The sequence below is a fragment of the Lynx canadensis genome, chromosome A2, assembly GCF_007474595.2.
Source record: "Lynx canadensis isolate LIC74 chromosome A2, mLynCan4.pri.v2, whole genome shotgun sequence".
NCBI classification, from domain to species: Eukaryota; Metazoa; Chordata; class Mammalia; order Carnivora; family Felidae; genus Lynx; species Lynx canadensis.
This window is the reverse complement of record NC_044304.2, coordinates 29981368-30001521: the sequence shown is the minus strand read 5'-3', so window position 1 is coordinate 30001521 and position 20154 is coordinate 29981368. Positions and strand designations below refer to the sequence as shown.

Genomic DNA, 20154 nt, shown 5'->3' with positions numbered 1-20154 from the left:
ATGCCATTATGGTCAAACTATTTTGTCACTTCCTGTTTCAGAAACCGAGATTTAAAATTGCTCTTAAAATAACCTTTTTGAAAATTGCACTAATTTTCGCTCTTCCTCTCCATTCAGTTCTGCAGCAAGAGGGGAACCAAGGCACTCCATAAAAGCAATTTCTCAAGCACTTAAAATGATCATTCCCATGATACAGGAAAATTGACAGTATAGTTACATAATATATAATACACCATAAATCCAATCGTCCCGACTAATGCCTGATTGCATATTTAAATTTCCTCCCTGTTTTTCTACTGTTCCACTCAATCATGGCTGATCGTGGCAGGGAAAAGAGGTATGTGACTAAGCCGAATGAGCCAGCCACCTGCTGTCATAGTCTGTGCATGCCCTTCCAAGTATCATGTCTTCTACTGGGATTTTTCCTGGGTGCTCCTGCTTCCTAACACTGACCCGAGGAATGTAACGGCAACTTCCAGTGGACTGCTTGTGAAATGGCCCTCCACGGCAGGGTAAATGTGGGGGTTCTCTTGTGCGTGCATGAAGCGAGTGATATACTTAACAACAAGTGCAGTTACATCCCGACACGCGCCTCCTACCTGCCTGGATCCTGTCCTTAGCCTGTCTTAGTTTCCTACGTCCGTCTGTACTTACCTTTACCACAGCAGTTGAGTACCGAATGTAGTAACCAGTAGCTAGCCAGAGTGATACTAATCTTCCTCTACAACTGTCTGTATGTGAATCATATATACAGTATTTATATATAGAGAGAGTGTCAAAGAATCATGATTCCCCCCAAACCCTCCTAAGAACGGGGTGAAGACCCTTTGAGGCGAGTGTAACTAACTCCTACAAGCGGTGCACAGCCAGGAATGAGAAGAGGGGCCAAATCAACCCCCTGCAAACCTGGAAACTAGGACCTACCTCCAGACATATAAAATTAAGTTGGGCTAGGATAATTTTTTTTTCGACTCCATCCTGGAGGACATCCTTTTCAGATTGGGGGCCTTGGGGGTTTAAGTGACGGTAAGTATGTTCTTTCTGGGTGTCCACCGAATCATTTCAAGAGCTCCGCAGGGGTTCTGGCCTGCCCTCCCCTGATTTGGATGTTGAGGCTTTTCCCATGATGCCAAACCAAATCTACACATTTCTAAAGACCTGGATACGAAGAGGATGGCTTTCCTCAGTCACAGCTGTGCTGCTGTCCTTTTAACTAAAAGAAGAACAAAAGTGACAGACATGCTTCATTTGTAATCACGTGATACTCTCAGGCCGCTACAGGCTAAGGAAGGATGGAAATTTTCCTAAATTACTCAAAAGAGGTACCAAAGGGAAGCTGATATTACAAAGAAGACGTTTTGTTTGTTTTACTTTTCCAGACAAGCACTTTTCTCAGTAAGCGCTAATCATCACCTTAAACTGCCCTAATAACCATCATCATAAAAATATTTTAATCTTATGCATTGAAAAGGCATTCGGGGTAAGTTAATAGGGTAGGAATAAATCCAATTCTGTTTCCATTAGAAGTTAGACTGAAAACTTCAGCACACTTTGGAATTGGGAGACTTGATTCGGTTTTAGAGAAATGTACAGGATCGTTTCCTGAATTAGTAATTTCACCCAATCACAGAATTTCATGAATGGATCCAAAGTTACCTATCTGCTAAGCACCGAGGCAACCTACCTCAGTGCTTTTTGGGAGAACAAGGAAACATAAGGCAGTCTTGATCTTCAAACAATACAGTGCATAGTGGCCAGGAGCTCGGGTTCTGTGTCAGAGAAGCTTGAGTTTGAATTCCAGCTTTACCTGCCCCTTGCTGTATGATCTCGACCGGGTTACGTAACCTCTCTTATCCTGTAAATGAGAGAGAATAATAGAATCTACCTCAGATGGTCGTTTGGGGATGGAAGTCCGCGTGAAGTAAAGTGTCTGGCGTGATGCCTGGCATGTAGTAAGTCCTCAGCAAAGCTTGGCTGTTGCATTTTTGGGGACGAATTGCTAAGGAAGCCAAACATATTGAGTATGTGATCATGAAAAAGGACAAAACCTATGTGGAAAGTGTCAAGTGACAGGTACAGACAGAATATGTGGAAAGAAGAAGGGGCTCTTTTCAAGGTGGAAGCATCCAGAAAGGCACCGTTTGTTCAGAGCGTTCACTTACAGATTGCAATCACCTGGAAAGCCCTTAAAACTTACTGGTGCCAGGGTGTCACCCCAGCTCGAGGAGTCAGAATCTCACGGGGAGGAGCTAAGTATTAGTAATTTGTAAAACTGCCCAGCTGATTTCAAAGTAGAGCTGGGTCGAGAGCCCCCTGGACTACAGCTAACGAAGTAGAATTTGCTCTGATATGTTTAAGACGAGGTTTGGCTGCCAAAAAGAATGAAATATGAAGATTTTTTTTTCTACTGACCAGTCCTCCTTGCATCTTCTCTGATCGCTCAGATACACTCAAGAAAATCACTAAACCCTAAGCATGGATCTCGGCCGTGGAGCCATGGCGTCTCGTGGCTCTACACAAACGAATGTGACAAGTAGACTTGCCTCCCTCGCCAAAAAAAAACCAACAATCCTTAGAATCATTTTTAATTCCAGTACAAAGTAATTAAATACCCCAAGAGAAAACATTCTCATCAGCTGGAACTATGTCACACATACACGCATGCACGGTACGGTGGTAGTTGTCACATTTATTTCTTAATCTCAGCTTAATTCTTCTCTGAGAGCTGAAGTTATTCCCACGTGCACGCACACACATACACACGAATAATGCCTTCACGTATCATTGCTCTCCCTTTCCAATCTCTCTCTATGTATACGTATGTATATGTATATATGTATTGTGGTACACGAAGGGGTACATATATACATGTAGTTTGTGTACAAAATAGACAATGTGTTCAGTGTGGTGGACTGTATTCCTAAAGCATACATCTTTGCCTTTAAATAATGAAATGAGCGGGTAAGTATTTAGAAGCCAAAGCACAACTCCTTATTATCTTTGGAAAAGATCTCCAAAGGCTTCGAATGCCCACAGACTTTGAGTTCAGTCGTGTACCAAAGTAGCATTCACCTGTATGAACAAGCGTGAGATAAATATAGTTGTTAGGTCTTGTTTTGGTGGTTTTTTTAAATTTTCAAGCTTGCCTTGCCCAACCCAGTCACACGGATTCTGTTCATTTGATTGAAATTATGATAATGGTTTTTGGTTGTGACTGCCCTTGCCAGAATCTTTTCTCCAGAACCTCCTGATGTGGTTCTGGAAGAATTACCTTGGGTGGACAGAAATAGATTTGGTCTTCGTTTCTCCTACAGCTATTATATTTAAATGATCTTCACTTTAGAATCCAAAGTTTCTCTGCCAGACTTCAATAGTGATCATTCATATCATGGTAGTCATTGTTCTTTGTAGGGTTACCTATCTATATACCTATTCATGCAACAGCTATAGATAATTGCTCAATTTTATGAAATTCCAATGAGGGACTAGGCTCTCTATAGATAGAAGTGGGTGCTTATTTGGGCCTCTGGTTTGCAACGTTTCAATAAACCTAGTAAGAACCGGCGTGAAGTTGGGCTAAGAAATTTGGAATTTCAGACATTTAGGATTGGTTTTTTGTTCTTTTTTTTCTCTCTCTCTTTCTTTTTCTCCACACCCCAGCCCCCCCCCCACCGCCCCCGTCATCCTAGAGCAAAATCATATCTGAGTAGGCAACTCAGTCTTCCCAGTAACTGTTTACTTGGACTCACCCTGAAGCTATGAAGTTCATAAAATAACTAATGAGGAAGTACCAGCCAACATTTGGCGTGTCTTTGTGAAGTTTGCAGATCTCCTGCATCAGGATTAATGAGAGTCATCCTGCCATCTAGGGGTGGGGGTGGGAGTGGGACTCCAGCAAGTTCCAATATTTTCAAGGTCTCTGCCCAAAACACAGGTGGCTGGGAGAGCTCCGGGGGTGGGGCAGAGGATTTCTTCCTCTGCCGGATTTAGCCAGGTAGTCAGTGTGGAGCCAGCCCCACACCCCAGGGCCCTCGTGCCCAGGCAGGAAAACCACAATAAAACCTCATCGATTCAGACACAAATACTTGCGGCAATTCAACTGCAGATGTGGCTCTTTTCATTTTTCTGAAATGGAATGTTTGACATGATCTCAACTTTCTCTGGAAATTCTAACGGCTCTTCTCACAAGTTTTATCCCAGGACCTCTGAAGTTAAAGCTTCTATCTCTTTGACTTCACTTTAAGCATCAGTGGGTCTATGGTTATTAGAAGTTTAAAAAAAACCTCTACATTTATGAGACACTTATATGGCAACCAGCAAACGCCTTTCACTTTCGTGCCCAAGTACTGACTGCATTTGAAAGCAGTAAAATGATATCTCTTTTTAGAAAACCCCATAATGTAGGCTTTTTGGCTGACAGGCGAGCATCTCTCTTCTCTCCTTACTCTGAGTCGGTGAGGTTTTACTGTAAGTTAAAATGGAAACAGCAGGTGTCAATTTCCAGCCACGCTGACCTTGCAGAATGGTCCATGACTTGATTTTTTCCATTTAATTTGCAAACCAGCCACATGTTGATAAAGGAGAAGTAAGTAAAATGAAATCTCATGAAAGAAGAGAGGTGGACCCCTATTCTGCCTCCTAGTGGCTGTTAGAATATCCCCAAATAACTAATGAATCACAGAAGAGCTTGGCCATTGAGCAAACTCTTTTCATTTATGGAATTATTTCCATAATCATCTTTCATGTTTCCAAACGCCTTCCCATCTTTTTTTTTGGTGAATGCTCCGGAAAGTGTTTCCAATGTAAATACTTTACGGCATCGGGTTGGGGGCTGGGGGACAAGACGGGCAGCCAATTTGCTTTTGTTTCTCTGCTCTCTTTGAAATCAGGAAAAAAAGGGGGGGGCTGTTGACACCGCCACTCATTCTGCATGCTCCCTGCCAGAAATGATTAGTCAACATGCATGCATGCCTTTGAATGGCATTCACATCTGGCCTCGTCCGATGCGAATGTTGTCCCTGAGACCCTGCACAATGATTTCCAAGGACCCACGTGCATGAAAATGAGTTACTTCACTGATATTTTTTGGTTTTCAATGTACATATGTGTCCGACCCCCGGAAAAGTAAGTCCTGATCTTACTGAGTGCTTCCTAGCGTAAGCCTGATCTTCCCTACAGGCAGGATGCAAAACCAGAGGCTCCCTGCTGAAAGAGATTTTGACTCAAAAGTTTGGTGACAATTGCAACAATGGTTTCCTTTGCCTTGGTATGAAATAGGAGTGACATTACCGATGCACAGAGAAATAATGAGTTGCTGAGCTTGTATGAGACCGTAGACATTTAAGCCCAGATGTATAGATGTAAGTGAATAATAACTGCAAATTTTCAAGTTAGACCAGCAGAAAACCCATAAACACAGTGAAGAAACTCCCAAATTCGAATACCCTAGAGCAAGAGCTAGCCAACGGCAGTGACAAAGAGCATGACTCAAAACGTACTGGATTATTGTAAATTGAACAGAAGTTCCACGTCTGCCATTCCTCCGGCTGCGTCCTCTGACCAGCAGATCAGAATACGTTTGAAGGCAGGCCTGGAATTACGAAAAGCATTGCCTCGGGACACGTAAAAGCCCACTTGTCTGAAAAATGCTGTTCTTTTTACAATAAAGTCACCAAACCCTGCTGATGCACCATTAATCTTGACCAGTGAGGACTTGACTTCACATCTTCGGTGGGAGAGAAAAGCTCATCGCCTCTTTGTCTGTTGTTTTTCTGCCAAATTTCAAAGGCCTTTGCGTGGTGGTCAGACTTGATGGTGGAGCACGCGGAGACGTTCCTGTCACTCTTTGCAGTGGATATGGATGCGGCGTTAGAGGTGCAGCCCCCAGACACATGGGACAGTTTTCCACTGTTTCAGCTGCTGAATGATTTTCTCCGTACTGATTGTACGTATCGTCTTCGACTGGTTGACTTTCCTAAGTAGTGTGCAGATAAATAGATCAATAATAGGTAAATAAACAGATCAATGAGATGTCTCCTCTGTCCCAGGCAGACTACAGGCTCGTGAACCCCCTTCGTAGTTTTCTTATGACTTTAAAAACAACACAAGCTTACAGCTGATGGCCATTCTCGTTCTTCCAACAAATGTCCTGTTACAGGAAAGCCCTCTCTTCCCTAGGCAGGAGAACTCAAGAGCTGTGTGATAAGCGGGACCCATGCCTGTGTGTTTTATTTGCTTTTGAACAAGCTAATTAACTTAACCTCTTCACATTTTGAAATTTTTATTGAAAGATGTTTTCTAGATGAAAAACAATTTCCAGCTAAATAACACCCCAAGCGTTTCAGTACCTTACAGCAACACATAGCCATAAAATAAACCTTCCTTCCAAGAAGTGATGAAGGAGGGGAGGGGGACAGAATGCTCTTTCTTTCTGGGCATGTCACGGGAGGGAGGGGAGTGGGTGCAAGGAAAACCTGAAAAACAGTTGTTGATTATTGTTTTCACTGTGTTTTTAGAGTTAATTTTTAAAATTTTTTTTAATGTTTATTTATTTTTGAAGGAGAGAGAAATAGAGTGTGAATGGGGGAGGGGCAGAGAGAGAGGGAGACACAGAATCGGAAGCAGGCTCCTGGCTCTGAGCTGTCAGCACAGAGCCAGACGCGGGGCTCGAACCCACGAACTGTGAGATCATGACCTGAGCCGAAGTCGGACGCTCAACCGACTGAGCCACCCAGGCGCCCCTCACTGTGTTTTTAAAGGAGCGTGATTGCTTTCCCTTTTTAGAAGAACAAAACAAATGGGTAAAATGTTTTTGAATTCCATTTTCCTCCCACACAGATTGAATCATGAGCTTCAGTGCCATTCATATACTTTTATTACCTCCCCCCTGCTTCTTTTTCGCCTCCCCCAGAAACGGTATATTTAATATAGAAGACAATCCCTTCTGTATGTACATTGTATGCTGATAAACCAACTGTGGGTTCTTACCAAGCTTTTGCTTCTCTGTTCTAGATAATTTGTGCAATGGAAAATTTCACAAACACCTGCAAGACCTGTTTGCCCCACTTGTGGTTAGATATGTGGATTTGATGGAGTCCTCAATTGCACAATCCATTCACAGGGGCTTTGAGCGGGAGTCATGGGAACCAGTCAAGTAAGGAAGCCTCTTTTGATATCATCGGAGTTTGGGTGCAAATGGCTGGACAGTCATACAGAAATGGATTAACGGTGTCACAGTTTTTATCGTTAGCAAGGACAGAGAGCAAACACTGTACATGTTTCTAACTGTGATGCTCACCCACAAGTGGGGGAGGGAGAAGGAGGTTGAGAAATGCTTTATGAAGTGAAATCTTTGTTTTATTGCACAAGATAAACAAGAAATAAGGGATAGAAACCTGGCTGTGATGTTAGTACTGTGTAGCTGACTCCAGTGGTGATACCCCTAGGAATTAACGTTTCCCACAGTGTGTTCCATAGGGGTCTAGCCAAGCAAACTCTTTCTATTAAAGGCCAGGTAGTGAATATTTAGGCTTTCCAAGGTGCATAATCTCTGTCACAACTCCTCGGCTCTACCTTTGTAGTGAAAAACCAAAACCAGACAAAAAGGCAAATGAACGAGTGTGGCTGTGTTCCCATAAAACTTTATTTTCAAAACCAGGAAACTGTCTTGTAGGCTACAGTTTGCCATTTCCTGGTCTAGGCCTTGGAGACGCACTTTGAGAGAAGACTTCTCTGTGGCCAGATATGTTTAGGAAAGTCTATCTACCCCACTCGTCCACCCCACACCTGTATCTCCTGGAGAAGCAGAAAGCACAGCAACATACTTGAAAACTCTGAGAGCATGGTAATACAGACCCTTATTTAACTCTGTTTAACCTGGAGCTTCCTAAATGCATTTGACCTCTTATTTTGTCAATGGGACATCGCTCCTGTAGGACCAACGACCGGAAATCCTGTAGGGTGTAAATTTGGCAATTTCCACAGTTGCTTAGCAAATCTTAGATCCCATTGGAAATGTCTGGCAGAATCAGTGCCACCTGTGTCCCCAGCAAGAAGGAGGGCTGTGACTCAAGAATGCTGGAGGGTCAGTCTTAGGCTCCCCTTTCTAGAGAAGTAGAGGGCTGCTAGGTGTTGAGAATTTTCTGGTATGATTTGAAAAGCTCCAATAAAGCCTGGTATTAATTTTGCCCTGTCAGATTCCTTTTTGTTTTTTCTTTTCTGTAAGAAAAGCATTTTGTTCTTTCTAGTCCTTTCCATCTTTGAGAAGTAACAATCAGTATAGAGCATCACGGGGGTAGGTACAGCACACTTTGAGGTACTTCAGAACAAATATCTAAAACATTTCCCTCAAGTTCAAGGACTTGACTTGTGCTCTGTCTCTACACAGTTTTCTGGATTAAGATTCTTCCTCTTCATATTACACTGCGCGACTCTAACTGACAAAGAAATGAGTGCAAAATAGCTTTCTCAGCCACACATCACCCGCCCCCCTCCCCCACGTCTAAGCCACAGGAGAAGTTTCTTGACTTACCCTACTGAAAGCAAGTTAATAGGTAGTTGCTCTTCATTCGCAAGTACCAAGAAATCTAAATCTTGGCTTGTTATTCTCAGGTTTATAACCTTCTCTTAATATGGCCCTGCTGACTTCTAACGCAGGAGAGTTAAACTGGGTCCCTTAATGATCAAGCGTGAACGAGGGGCTGTATTTTTTTGTAAATGCTCATTATATTCAAGACACTTGTGCTGTGGAGAACAGCTGAGAAAAGGGAAAGGTTCAAATGAGTAATATTCACATTTTCAAAATAGTAATGGTCTTGAAATAGCTTGTACTTACTTGGGTTTAAATGTGGATGCTGTTACTACCAAACATGGGAGGAAATGATTGGTATCCGTCAGTATTTCTTCAAGAGCCCTGGGGTTAGGGCCTTGCCCTCCACTTACCAGCCAGAAGGCAAGACTTTGAAACTCTCTGAACTTCTCCTCTATAAAACTGACTTTTTAAAATGTCCCTACCCGGTATCTGAGAATTGTCATGAAGCTCTGGGAGAATGTCATTGACGTCATTTTATAATCTGTTAAATTCTTCAAGCAGATATCTGTTATTCCTCTTACAGCATTAAATATTCTCGATAACATCAGAAATAAAGGTAGAATCAAAATGACTTTCACAAATGGACGTGTTAGGGAGGGTTTTGTTGGGGATTTCTTTTGAATGATTAAAAGAATAAAATTTGAACTCTTGGATCAGTAATTTAAAGATCTGACCATTAGGGAAGCATGAATAGTTGTGAATGTTTTATGTAGATGTTTGGGAATGTTTTATGTAGATATTTTTTTTCTTCTCAAGTAGCTTTTTGCAGGTCAAACTGTGCTCTTGGTTAGTGACCGTGATTGTGGTCTGTTCAATTCGTGGTAAATAGTACATGCCTTTTGGAGTATATGGACACATTTGGAAGTACCAACTAAAACATACATGAAATTACAATTCTTTGAAACCACACACATTTTATTAGCTGATTTGTAAACAGAACGTGGGTGCTATGACAGATTTGCAGAAATGGCCGGCACAAAATGAAGCGTAAAAAGACCTTGGGACTTCCTTTTATGTGCTAACAATGAGTCTCTCTATACTTCCTATCACGTGAAGAGAAAGTACAAACTCTTATCTGACCACTAGTGAAGAAGCAGAGATTCATTTTCCTTTTTGTATTTTTTTCCCAAGTAAAGAATGCTCTTTTTGGAATGTTTTTTATTATTATTATTATTATTATGCGTACTCAAGAACAAGAACTGACTTAGGTAAATAGATTCAGTTTGTACAACCTTCTCTAATCTTACCACGTGTTCCTCCATTACACACACACACACAGACGCGCGCGCACACACACACACATACACACACAGACAATACATACACACAGCCTTTCCCTCAAATAATTGTTATATTCAAATAGCTCTGTTCTTCCATTTTTCAAAAGTTGTGATTACAGGCACCTGATTATAGGTAAAATGACTGAGAAATGCATTGTAAAGCTTATTGCAAGAGAAACTAGCATTCAAGTTATTAAAGAAAAACAGCACTCTGAAAAGAAAATGCTACTGATATATTGAGTTTGCTAAAAACAGAAGTATTCTTTCTTCTTCAGATTTTCTTATTTCAAAATATAGACCTGCAAAATAAACCAGAAATATAATCATTTGAGCTTGATACAACTGAAGCTACTTGATAGAGTAACATGGCCAAGTTCTAGTGCTGCTTTTCTCTAGAAAGATGGCCTTCCATCTCTGCAAGGGAGAATGGGTTGCTGCATCTCTGTGTCCCTTAAGCCAGATAACCGTCATGATCAGCATCTCAATGCATTTGTGGAAAATGTCGTTGTACCGCTTCTATAACCACAGTGGAAGGCCATCAGCCTGTCAAGAATAGGCTCAAGCTAGAGCCCATAGCGCCCTCATGGGTGTCCATTAGGAAAGGTCATAGGGCCATTGCTGGGAAGGTTGTCCCCAACTCTCCCTGCAGCCCTGAATATGAGCTTTTGGCTCTCACTGACGTTGGGCAGCCTTTCTACCAGCTCTTCAGAGTTGGCTCCTTGTTAGTCAAGTCATTGTGGCCTTCGGCATGGAAGCAAACTTAGAAAGCAAGTAATCCGAAGCTCCCCAGGACTACTATGTACCCACTCCACACCACCTTTTCCTTGACAGATCATGTCTCAATCTCCGCTTAAACACCTCCAGGTACAGGGAATCCACACTTCATGGTTACCCATTTCAGGTTAAAAGGGCTCTGAATGGTTGCTGTAGACACTATTTTTGACATATGCACACTGAAAAATCTGGGTTTCTCATTTCTCAGAATGCACTCTACCTCTCTCTGCCTGAGATGTATATATGAAAGGTGTTTTTTAAATAACCTCATTTTCCAGATTGCCAAAGATATCAATATCTTAATGAACTGTCAGACCAAAGGCACCTTAGTGACATGTAGGTGACCTGGGATGAAATGCAAAAGTACTAGACTGAGAGGAGACTGAACTCCTGACTCTGCCATTAACTTGCCGGGTGACCTTGGGCAAGTCAGATGTCTTTCCTGAGCCTCACTATCCTCCTTTGTAAAACAAAGACTTTGAATACCCAAGACTTTTTCAAGCATTCTGGAAAATGTGATTTTCCATATTCACCCCATATCCACATTTGGTCACCAGCGCCTCCCAAGCACCTAGAACAGAGCCGGGGACACAGTAGGTGCTCAGTAAATATTTATTGACTGACATTTATTAAGGAACTATACAGCCTGGAAATTACAAGGGTACAATAGAGAAACTGTGGGGATGAGAAAGAGAGAAAAATATAATCCCCTGGTATGGGATCTCAATTTAGCTGGGTCTGAGCAACATACACACAAGAAAAATGACTTTAAATATTTACCAATGTAGAAATAGCATAACAAAGTGTGATGAAAGCATGGAATAGAGGGGAACAAATCTCAACTGAGGAGTCACAAAGGGAATGGCTTGGAGAGTAAGATTTCCAGAGGGGTAAGTGCTGGGAAAGAGCATAAGCAAATGCAGAAATATGGGGGAAGTAGAAACAGTGAATGTTTGATTTTGGCCAGCATGGATTAGGAAGGAAGCAAGCTATAAGGTTGGAAAGTTGATTGGGAGGTTCTAAAATCCCATGAAGTTTAGAACTTTATTCTCTAGGTCATACTTTTCAAACAGGAGCTTCATAGCTCCCAGACTGGTAAAAATTGGTTCTTGGCAGGGAAGAGGGGCAAAAAAATTTTTACTCTTGTTATGTATATGTATAAAGCACAGGTCTACATACAGTTCATAAACAGATACACAGTACATTGGTGGTATGAAATTCTCACAGGGAAGGCAGTTGGGGGCCTGGTGGTGATAATGAATAAAAGGTTGGGAAACATCATTCTAAACTATAGGAAGGTATCAAAGAGTGCCCACACCCCAAGCCAGGGATTAGACCTAAGGATAATCATGGAGAAAGGCTTTAGTGTCCAGAGCACCAAAAGAAGACAAGATGTACTATGTAGATTCATGCAACAAATGGCTCATAAAGTGGAAGGCATTCTGAATCTCAAGTCTAACCCCATCCAGAAGTCTTTGAGAGAAGACCCAACCATATCCTCTCTGCATGGAGACACAGTCTTGATTAGAATTTATTCCAGAAGTAAGAGATGTCTCTACCTCTGGTTGTTCATCCATAGAAATGAGGCATGCACATTTGTGACATTTATCCATGTGAAAGAGAGAGAGCAGATGATAATTTTTTAATCCAGTGATCCAGGGACAGTCCCTTTGACCTGAATAGGAGCTACCCTTTTTTTTTTTTTTTAGCAGAGTCCCTAAAATGAATGAGTCTAATTTTTTCAAGGTTATTTTTTAGTAAATGCACCCAACACAGGGCTCAAACCCATGACCCTGAGATCAAGAGTTGCACACTCCTCCACCTGAGCCAGACAGATGCCCCAGAATGAGTCTGATTTTTGACATATATCAGTTGTTGTGATTACAATTCACACCTCTTATAGTATCCAGAGATGTCCCATTATGATTCTCACAGAGAGGCCTGTGATGGACTTGTTTTTAGGTAGTTACTAAAGGGCAATTTGTTATCCCCATCAGTGGCTCCTGGAGCCTGATCTGACCTGAGTGCTACTAGAAAATTCTCCCTTTTCTCATGTATGTTATGCTTGGAATTGCCTCTTTGACTATTAATACAAGTTATTAATATCCAAGTGAAATATTAGTAACATTAATATGACACTATATTATTTTGCTGAATGCAGAAATATCAAGCATGTTTCAGTCTTTTAAAAGTAGAGCACTCTAGTATGTCACATGAAGGAAATGTTTCTACGAGTCCAGTGCAGTAGTCCAGCCAAAATGTCATATTTTACAAATACAATATGCTTTGATTAATATAAGTATTTTTCAAATTTGCATATGCAAAACAAAGCTCATTTCTAATTTGTGTACCCACCATCCGCTAATATGTTTAAATTAAGTTGCTTTTGCATACATCTGTATGTTATTCATTTCTAGCTACTTTTAATTTGCTTAGAATTGACATTTTAACTTGCCAGGCTGCCATCTCTAAAGATCTCCTAATTCCTTGATCATTATTCAGTGTGTGTATCATCTAATGATCACATTTCCTTATGTAGGCTTACACATGTCTTAATGGAAATCGCCAACCGTTTTGTTACATGGCAGTGTTTAAGTCTGAGAGCCACCAGGGACTGACTTCAGAGGCAGATTCTCCTGTTAAACAGAGAAGCATCGAGGAAGAAGTTCCACTGTTCCTTCTACCTAATAGTCATATTTAGCTACTCTTCTCTTGACCATTCCTAGAAGGGCACCCTTTCATTCCAAGTAAAGAAGCGAGTTAACTTTCCCAAAACGTGAAGTGCAGAGGACAAACCTGTGAGACAAACCTGTTTCCCTTAAGGAAAAGAACGCTAGCTTGGTATTTTGCATTCTAGGTTTTTCCATCCGGATTGCCATTGTGAAAGAGTAACTTGTTTCTAGAGGGAGGCAGATGTCCTGACTCTCTGTGGGGCCCAGGACTTCTGACTTATCAGGAGGCTTGCCCCCAGGCAGCCCCAGCCCTTGCAAGGGTTCTGTTAGTCAAACACAGCTTGCCCAGGGCAGATCTGCTTTGGCAAAACTTGCTCTTCTGCAAGATCCAAAAAGAAACCCTCAACTCCTCTGCCAAAGTTCTGTCAACTCCACTTAAACAGGAAGGCTCCTCTCAGATGCAGAGTTAGGCTGGGCTCTACCGTGCCAGTGACTTTGGCTAGATGGAACACCCTTAAAATGCCACTACAGAGGCACACGGTGCCAGCTCGAAGAGCAGTAAATGCCACAGTCCCTCCACAGAGATACGGTTGACTCGAGTTGGGGTTTTTGTTTTGTTTTATTTTCTCTCTTTATTCGTAAGGTCATCCGTCTCTCCTTCATCATGTCAGTTGATCAATCTCCGTTCAAAAAACAAGAAGCTGATGCAAGGTCACGTTTTTAACTCTCCATTAATTTTAACAGTTTGCAGAAAAACACGCTGCTCGGTGAACTTTCACACACCGAACATGCCCCTATAATAATCACACAAAGAAACAGAACATCCCCAGTGCCCCCCCCCCAACCCCTGCATTCTTTCTTACAGTTTTTATCTCACTTCCAAGTGTGACCGCTCTAACACGAGGCCACATTTTTCTTTTTAGTTTTAGAGAGACAGAGAGTGAGTGGGGGAGAGGGGCGGAGAGAGAGAATCTCAAGCAGGCTTCATGCTCAGCATGGAGCACACTGTGGGGCTCGATCCCATGACCTTGGGATCGTGACCTGAGCTGAATCAAGAGTCAGACGCTCAACCAACTGAGCCACCCAGGTGCCCCATGAGGCCACATTTCAAATCTACTTACGGTCCAAGAATTTAGAACTAGAGGTAAACTTTCTTTTCCTAGGTGTCTTTTTAGGTGTGTAAACATTTCTCCATTTTAATTGGACTTAGTTTGGGAGAGCAAGTTTCTTTAAGCGTTTTGTACAGTGACTCAGAGCTAATCCTTCTTCTTGGTACAATTCCTTCGTCTTTGCTTTCAACTAGGACACCCCATGTCACATGTACCTGTCTTCAGAAGTAACAGTTGGGAAATAATGCATTCAAGTGGGTCAATTTCCCATTCTGCCTTGGATCTAATATCTGACTTGAGAAATGTGCCTCCCTCAAAAATAATTTACGAATAAAAGTAAGAAAAGGAAAGTACGCCACCATTTGTATCGGTCTCAGTCACTTCCCCTGCAGCCCCCACCCCACCGATGCCAAGTATTCCATGCACTTCATGTTCTTAGTATCAGACAAGTTCTGGACTCTCACGGCAGTGAATTTGGGAACCAGAGCCCCCTCACAAAGGCATTTCTATAATGTGATCATTGTGTATAGGTGTCTGTGAGCTTTCACACTTTTAAGTCACTCTGTAGTTAATTTTTTTCCCATTAACTTTTGTCATTTCTCTCTGACTACTGAGCTGTACCACAACGCCCCATCCGTGAGCTGTCTTCTGAAGTGTGTGGCCTGCGTTTCCCCTGTTGTCTTGCTGTGAACTTGGCCAATTTATTTACAACTGTCATGTGCTTCTGCCGCATCTGCATTGTCACTGTGATGGTATTTTTTTCTTTCTGTCTGTTTCTTCCACAGGAGTTTAACCAGTAACCTACCCAATGTGAACCTACCCAATGTGAACCTTCCCAAAGTACCAAATCTACCAGTTAACATCCCTCTAGGCATCCCACAAATGCCTACTTTTTCGGCACCGTCATGGATGGCTGCTATATATGATGCTGAGTGTGTATTCAGTTCACATTAGATCTAATTTAAATTTAAGTGATCTTGGCATGGATATGTATTGTTTATTTCTATACATCCTATATAACAGAGATGGAGATGGATAATTAGACATATTTTGCTGATCATACGGAGACAATATTGTTTATTTCTGGCACACAGCGTGTTTGTAAGACGTTTGCTATATATACAGCACTAACAATTTGTCTTACGCCCACTGAACGCTTGAGGACTACATTTAACTTCCTGAATTCTTTTGCAAAAAGATTCTGCCCATGTTTTTTGTTGTTGTTGTTGTTGTTGTTTTTCTTTTTTAAATTAGAGTGCCATGACTTTGGGAGTTATCCGTTCAAAAATAGTCCAGGAAACCTCTCTGATGGGCTGGCCAGTCCTCTCTGGCCTGATCCAAATCTAAGAGGGAAGCACACTTACCTAAAAGCTGGGGTTTTCTTTAAATAAAAAATTCCTAGAGTCTGTTTAAACCGAAAAGCATATTTCGGGTGTCAGCAAATGGCAGGATATAGTAACAGTATGTTCAGGGCTAAATGAAAACTTCTGAATGGATCAAGCCTTAGTAATGTATATGTTATGTAAAGATACTTTCCAAGGTCAAAATACAATATGGAGCATTGGGATCTAGGTAGCAAGAAGCTATCTAAATTTGAGAATGCAAGAGTCGAAAAACAGATAATTAAATTTTTTGGTAGCTGTATCATCTGTGGTCTGAGGATAGGACCATTCTTTACATTCATCCATACAAATGCCAGGAATGCATGGGGTTTGTTGTTGTTTTTGTTTTTGTCTTTTTTTTTTTTTTTTTGGAGGCCTAGCCACCCCTTTAAAGGCAGCAGCTCAGAGGGTCAAGGTTATGCAGCCACTTCTAGCTTGGCAAGTGGCTCTCTTTTTTTTCCCTTTGCAAGAAGAAGATCCAACACCCCTAAATTCTATCTCAGAGAAATTAAAACCATGTGCATGATTTAATAAGTGAAATAGAGTTTAGTGATTCTATACCGTCCTTTGATCCTTTTCTTAGACCACAGCTAATTATAGGCCAGATAAGCTTTTTCTTGAAAGAATAAATTGGCACATTTTCAAAGGGAAGTGTTAGTATCAAAGGAATAAAAAATGATCTGAAACTGGCAGTGATGTTTTGAAATGTCGAAATCACATTTATCAAGATGGCCCTCGGCATTCTTATTTTTGCAATAATCCAGGTAGAAACTGGATGTTCAGTGACTGCTCTACTTGGCTGCTTCAGAGTTGCCTGACATTTTTAAAAACCTATGTTCGTTCACAAGTTCACAATGCGATCATATGGTCAATGTGTCTGATTCTCTTTTAACGATGAACTAAGACCTCCAAAAATTTATACCTGAAAAAAAAATCTTCTACAAAAAGTAAATCATATTCATGCTAAGATGACTCTATCAAAAGTTAGATTAGGTAGTATCTGTTAAAAATTAAAACATAAATATCTGAAAGCTTTTCTTACCTTCTTTTGTGCATGCTCCGTGGCATTGTTTCTGAAAAGATATGAATCAAGACATTGTAATAAAGCAGATAATGGTCTCCATTCAATTAATTAAGGCATGAGTGGGAACACATTTTGGTAACTGCTCAGCAATCAAAATAATCTTGGTGCTATTGCCTTAACATTAACAGTTTATCTTAAAAATAAAAAGAAAATATTCTTTTCCTCATGTCAAAACTTAATAATAAGCTCTTCAAAGAAAAAAAAAACCCAGAAGAATTTTTTGAAACTCTGAAACCAGATGGGTGTCAAAATGTTGTTGTAATAAATACCAATTATTGCATTCATATGTACTTAATGATTTAAAACATACAACCATGCAGTTCCAAAACGGGGTTTAGACTAGACCAAGTTGGGGTTTCTTTTTCCCAAGCATAGGATGGGGCAGGGGGAAGGCTGAACTTTCACGGAGAAACAATGCATTCCCCCACTTTTGAACAGTGCTTACGGCAGTATCTGAGTAGAAGGCGTAGATCCTCAATCGCTCACCAGGAAATGCCTGATTCTATATCTTTTCATAATTCCGGTTTCCTCCTTTGCCACCTTTCATTTTAAGGACGTGTTTCCATGTTACCTGCTCCTTCGTGTCAGATACATCTACATACTGACCTCAGACTGGTCTGTCCTTGGAAACATTACCCTGTTGGTCCAGGCCGTAGGCTCCCTCTTGGCATGTTGGGAGTTTGCCCCCTCCCCACCCCACAGTAGCTGTGTATGCGTTTATGCACTAGCTATATTTCTCTCTGAAGCATTAATTCAATGCAGCTGGCATCTGTCACAATAGAAACACCCACTCTCATCTGTTTCTATAGACGATGTCAGAACAAGTGGTAATGCATGGTGTGTTGGACATTTTATAAATTACCGTGTTAGCATTAGTGGTATGCGAGGAAGGGGGGGTGGGTGGCCACCCCTCAGAGCTCCAAACGGGACTGTTACCAAAGAGAAAGCCAGCCAGAGAAGGGCAAGAGGGTGAGAGGCGGAGCATTTCCCATACACAGGCTTTCCGTGGATGCCCCAGGTAAAAGTTTCTTACACGTCATTGTACAGAAAGGAATCAAGACCAATTTCTCCATCTGTACAGGAGACTGGGTAAGGTGGTGCAACGGTAAAAGAGCTCAGGTCTTGAGCCCTAAAGCTTTGCCAATATCCCGTGTCCGCTCATCGCCCCCTCCCCCCACAACACCTCACCTCGTCCTGGGGCTGTCTATGCAACAGGCTGGTCGATGATAATTGGAATAATAGCCAAACTGAACAAGAATCTTGGACTCAAGGTATTCAGGTGTACTCGTCTTGATTTGAGTCACCCCAGTTTCTTTCCAGCTCTTCAAAAGAGAAAGCAGGTCCTCGCTCACCACTTTGTTAGCACTGTCCTTTTAAAACTGAAAGTCTTGTGCAATCTCCAAGAGACCTCCGCTCTGGAGGGGAACTGGGGAAATGCATGAAACCCTGAATTTTAATAACTGCATGTTGCCATGTAGTTATTATCTGTTGAGACTTACTTCTCCCTCTGGTTCGTGGCCTTCATCTAAATCATCACATGTGTTAATGTGGTTATTAAAAGAAGGCTGATTTTTACCATACACCGTTCTCCTGGTCATGGTGGGGCAACACCTTTCCTCAGACTTCTCACTGGTCTGGAATGATTGGCCGAACAAAGCAGACTAAGTCATGTATGGTAAAACTCAAAATCTGCCGGTGGAGATTGCCCCCACCTCCACCGCCAACATGCGTCGTTTTGTATGTTGAAGCCACTGTTTGCCTTAAGCCTTCTAGCGCCTAGTCGTCTTTGTGTCAGCTTTTCCAGAACCCAAGGCCAGTGGGTGACTGTTGTTTTCTAATTTTTATCCTGCCAGTAATGGATCAGGCACTTCAGAAGACCTGTTCTGGAAACTCGATGCCCTTCAGACCTTCATTCGGGACTTGCACTGGCCCGAAGAAGAGTTTGGAAAGCACCTAGAACAACGGCTGAAGCTGATGGCAAGTGACATGATTGAATCTTGTGTCAAAAGGTAAGCCTAGTGGCTGGACAGGCTCTGCATGCCCTCTCCGCTATCCTCTGACTCGGGGAATGGTAGGCGGCCACTCATTCGATTGGCCTCGATTTGGATTTTTGAGGGGAGAAGGCGATTGCTCGTCAAAGTCAGCCAGAGTGGTGGCCACCCAAGTCTAGCTCCTGTTCACCCGCCCCACATCTGTCCCAAACCCGACACAATATGGCAGCCAGTTTCTTCACTTAGCTCCCTGAGGGAAGGATCCATGTGTGTTCTTATTCTGCTCTGTATCCCTGGTATCTAGCGGCATCTGACACAAAGTATTTACTTAATAAATATTTGTTAAAGGTACAAGTGTATGTGGGAGGGGACAACTAGATGAAATAAAGAGAAGTACACGCCATTCTGGAGCCGCCATATCCAGTACAGGTAGTGGGAATCGAATGCCTTTTAAGAAACGTGAGCAAGACCTCAGCGACATCATTCGGTCTATATACATGAACTGAGCACTTACTGTGTGCCAACTCTTAGTTGTCCTGCCCCAAATCTAACTAGATATCCATCAGGGGCCATTTTGATTTCCTACAAATTGCCTGTTTTGTCGCTGCGGCATATAGGATTGAGGTGAGCGTGCGGCACTTGAAGCTCCCAAGTAGAATGGTCTGAGAAAGTGAAGAGAAGAAAACGAGAACAATATGCATCCATTCCGCAAAAATTGTTTAGCTCCTCCTATCTGCCAGGCACCGTGCTACATTCTTGGCATACCATCGAAGAATAAGACACCACAGCCCGTCCCTCCTGGAGTATCTATATCTGTGTATCAGACACAGAGATGAAATTCCTCTGGTTTAACATCGTTATCATCACCCTGTCTGTCCCCAGACACACATCCAAGTTCCTTTTCCAGTTCATAATTGTTCCATTATTCTTCCTCCATTCAAAACAAAAAGGAGAGACCACAAGCAGCCTAGGCCACTCCAGATCTCCAGATGTTGTGTCGTTTGACTGATGGATCAGTTGTGGGTGACGGGGGCTGGGTTTGTCTGGGAGTGACCTGAGTTTTATATCTTGGAGGAAGAAAAGAGAAGTAATAGCATCAAAACTGGGAACCACAAGGGCAAAAGAACAGCACGGTCCTAGGCACGTGAGCATCTCAGCAAGAATGAGAAAAGGAGCCACATGCTGTGGGGAGTCTGGGCAGGTGTTTGATGGCACTTCTGGAAGCTTACAGTCCTGGCGACCCACATTTTGTGTTTTATTCTTGTCTTCGCA

At 42.1% G+C, this 20154-nt stretch overlaps 1 protein-coding gene across 11 annotated transcripts in view; it reads left to right on the top strand.

Annotated features, from left to right (window-relative positions):
• Positions 1-20154, top strand: part of CADPS (calcium dependent secretion activator) — a 476722-nt gene that overhangs the window by 374904 nt on the left and 81664 nt on the right. For 4 of the 11 annotated variants that reach the window (XM_030307156.1, XM_032592331.1, XM_032592330.1 and 1 more), the window contains 5 exons: positions 4565-4585; positions 5788-5944; positions 7012-7153; positions 15211-15357; positions 18745-18900. In XM_030307156.1, coding sequence (XP_030163016.1) covers positions 4565-4585; positions 5788-5944; positions 7012-7153; positions 15211-15357; positions 18745-18900 — 623 coding nt within the window. Of the gene's footprint in view, positions 1-328; positions 338-4564; positions 4586-5787; positions 5945-7011; positions 7154-15210; positions 15358-18744; positions 18901-20154 lie in introns of all 11 variants that reach the window. The other 7 variants (XM_030307157.1, XM_030307152.1, XM_030307154.1 and 4 more) reach the window with 4 other exon arrangements.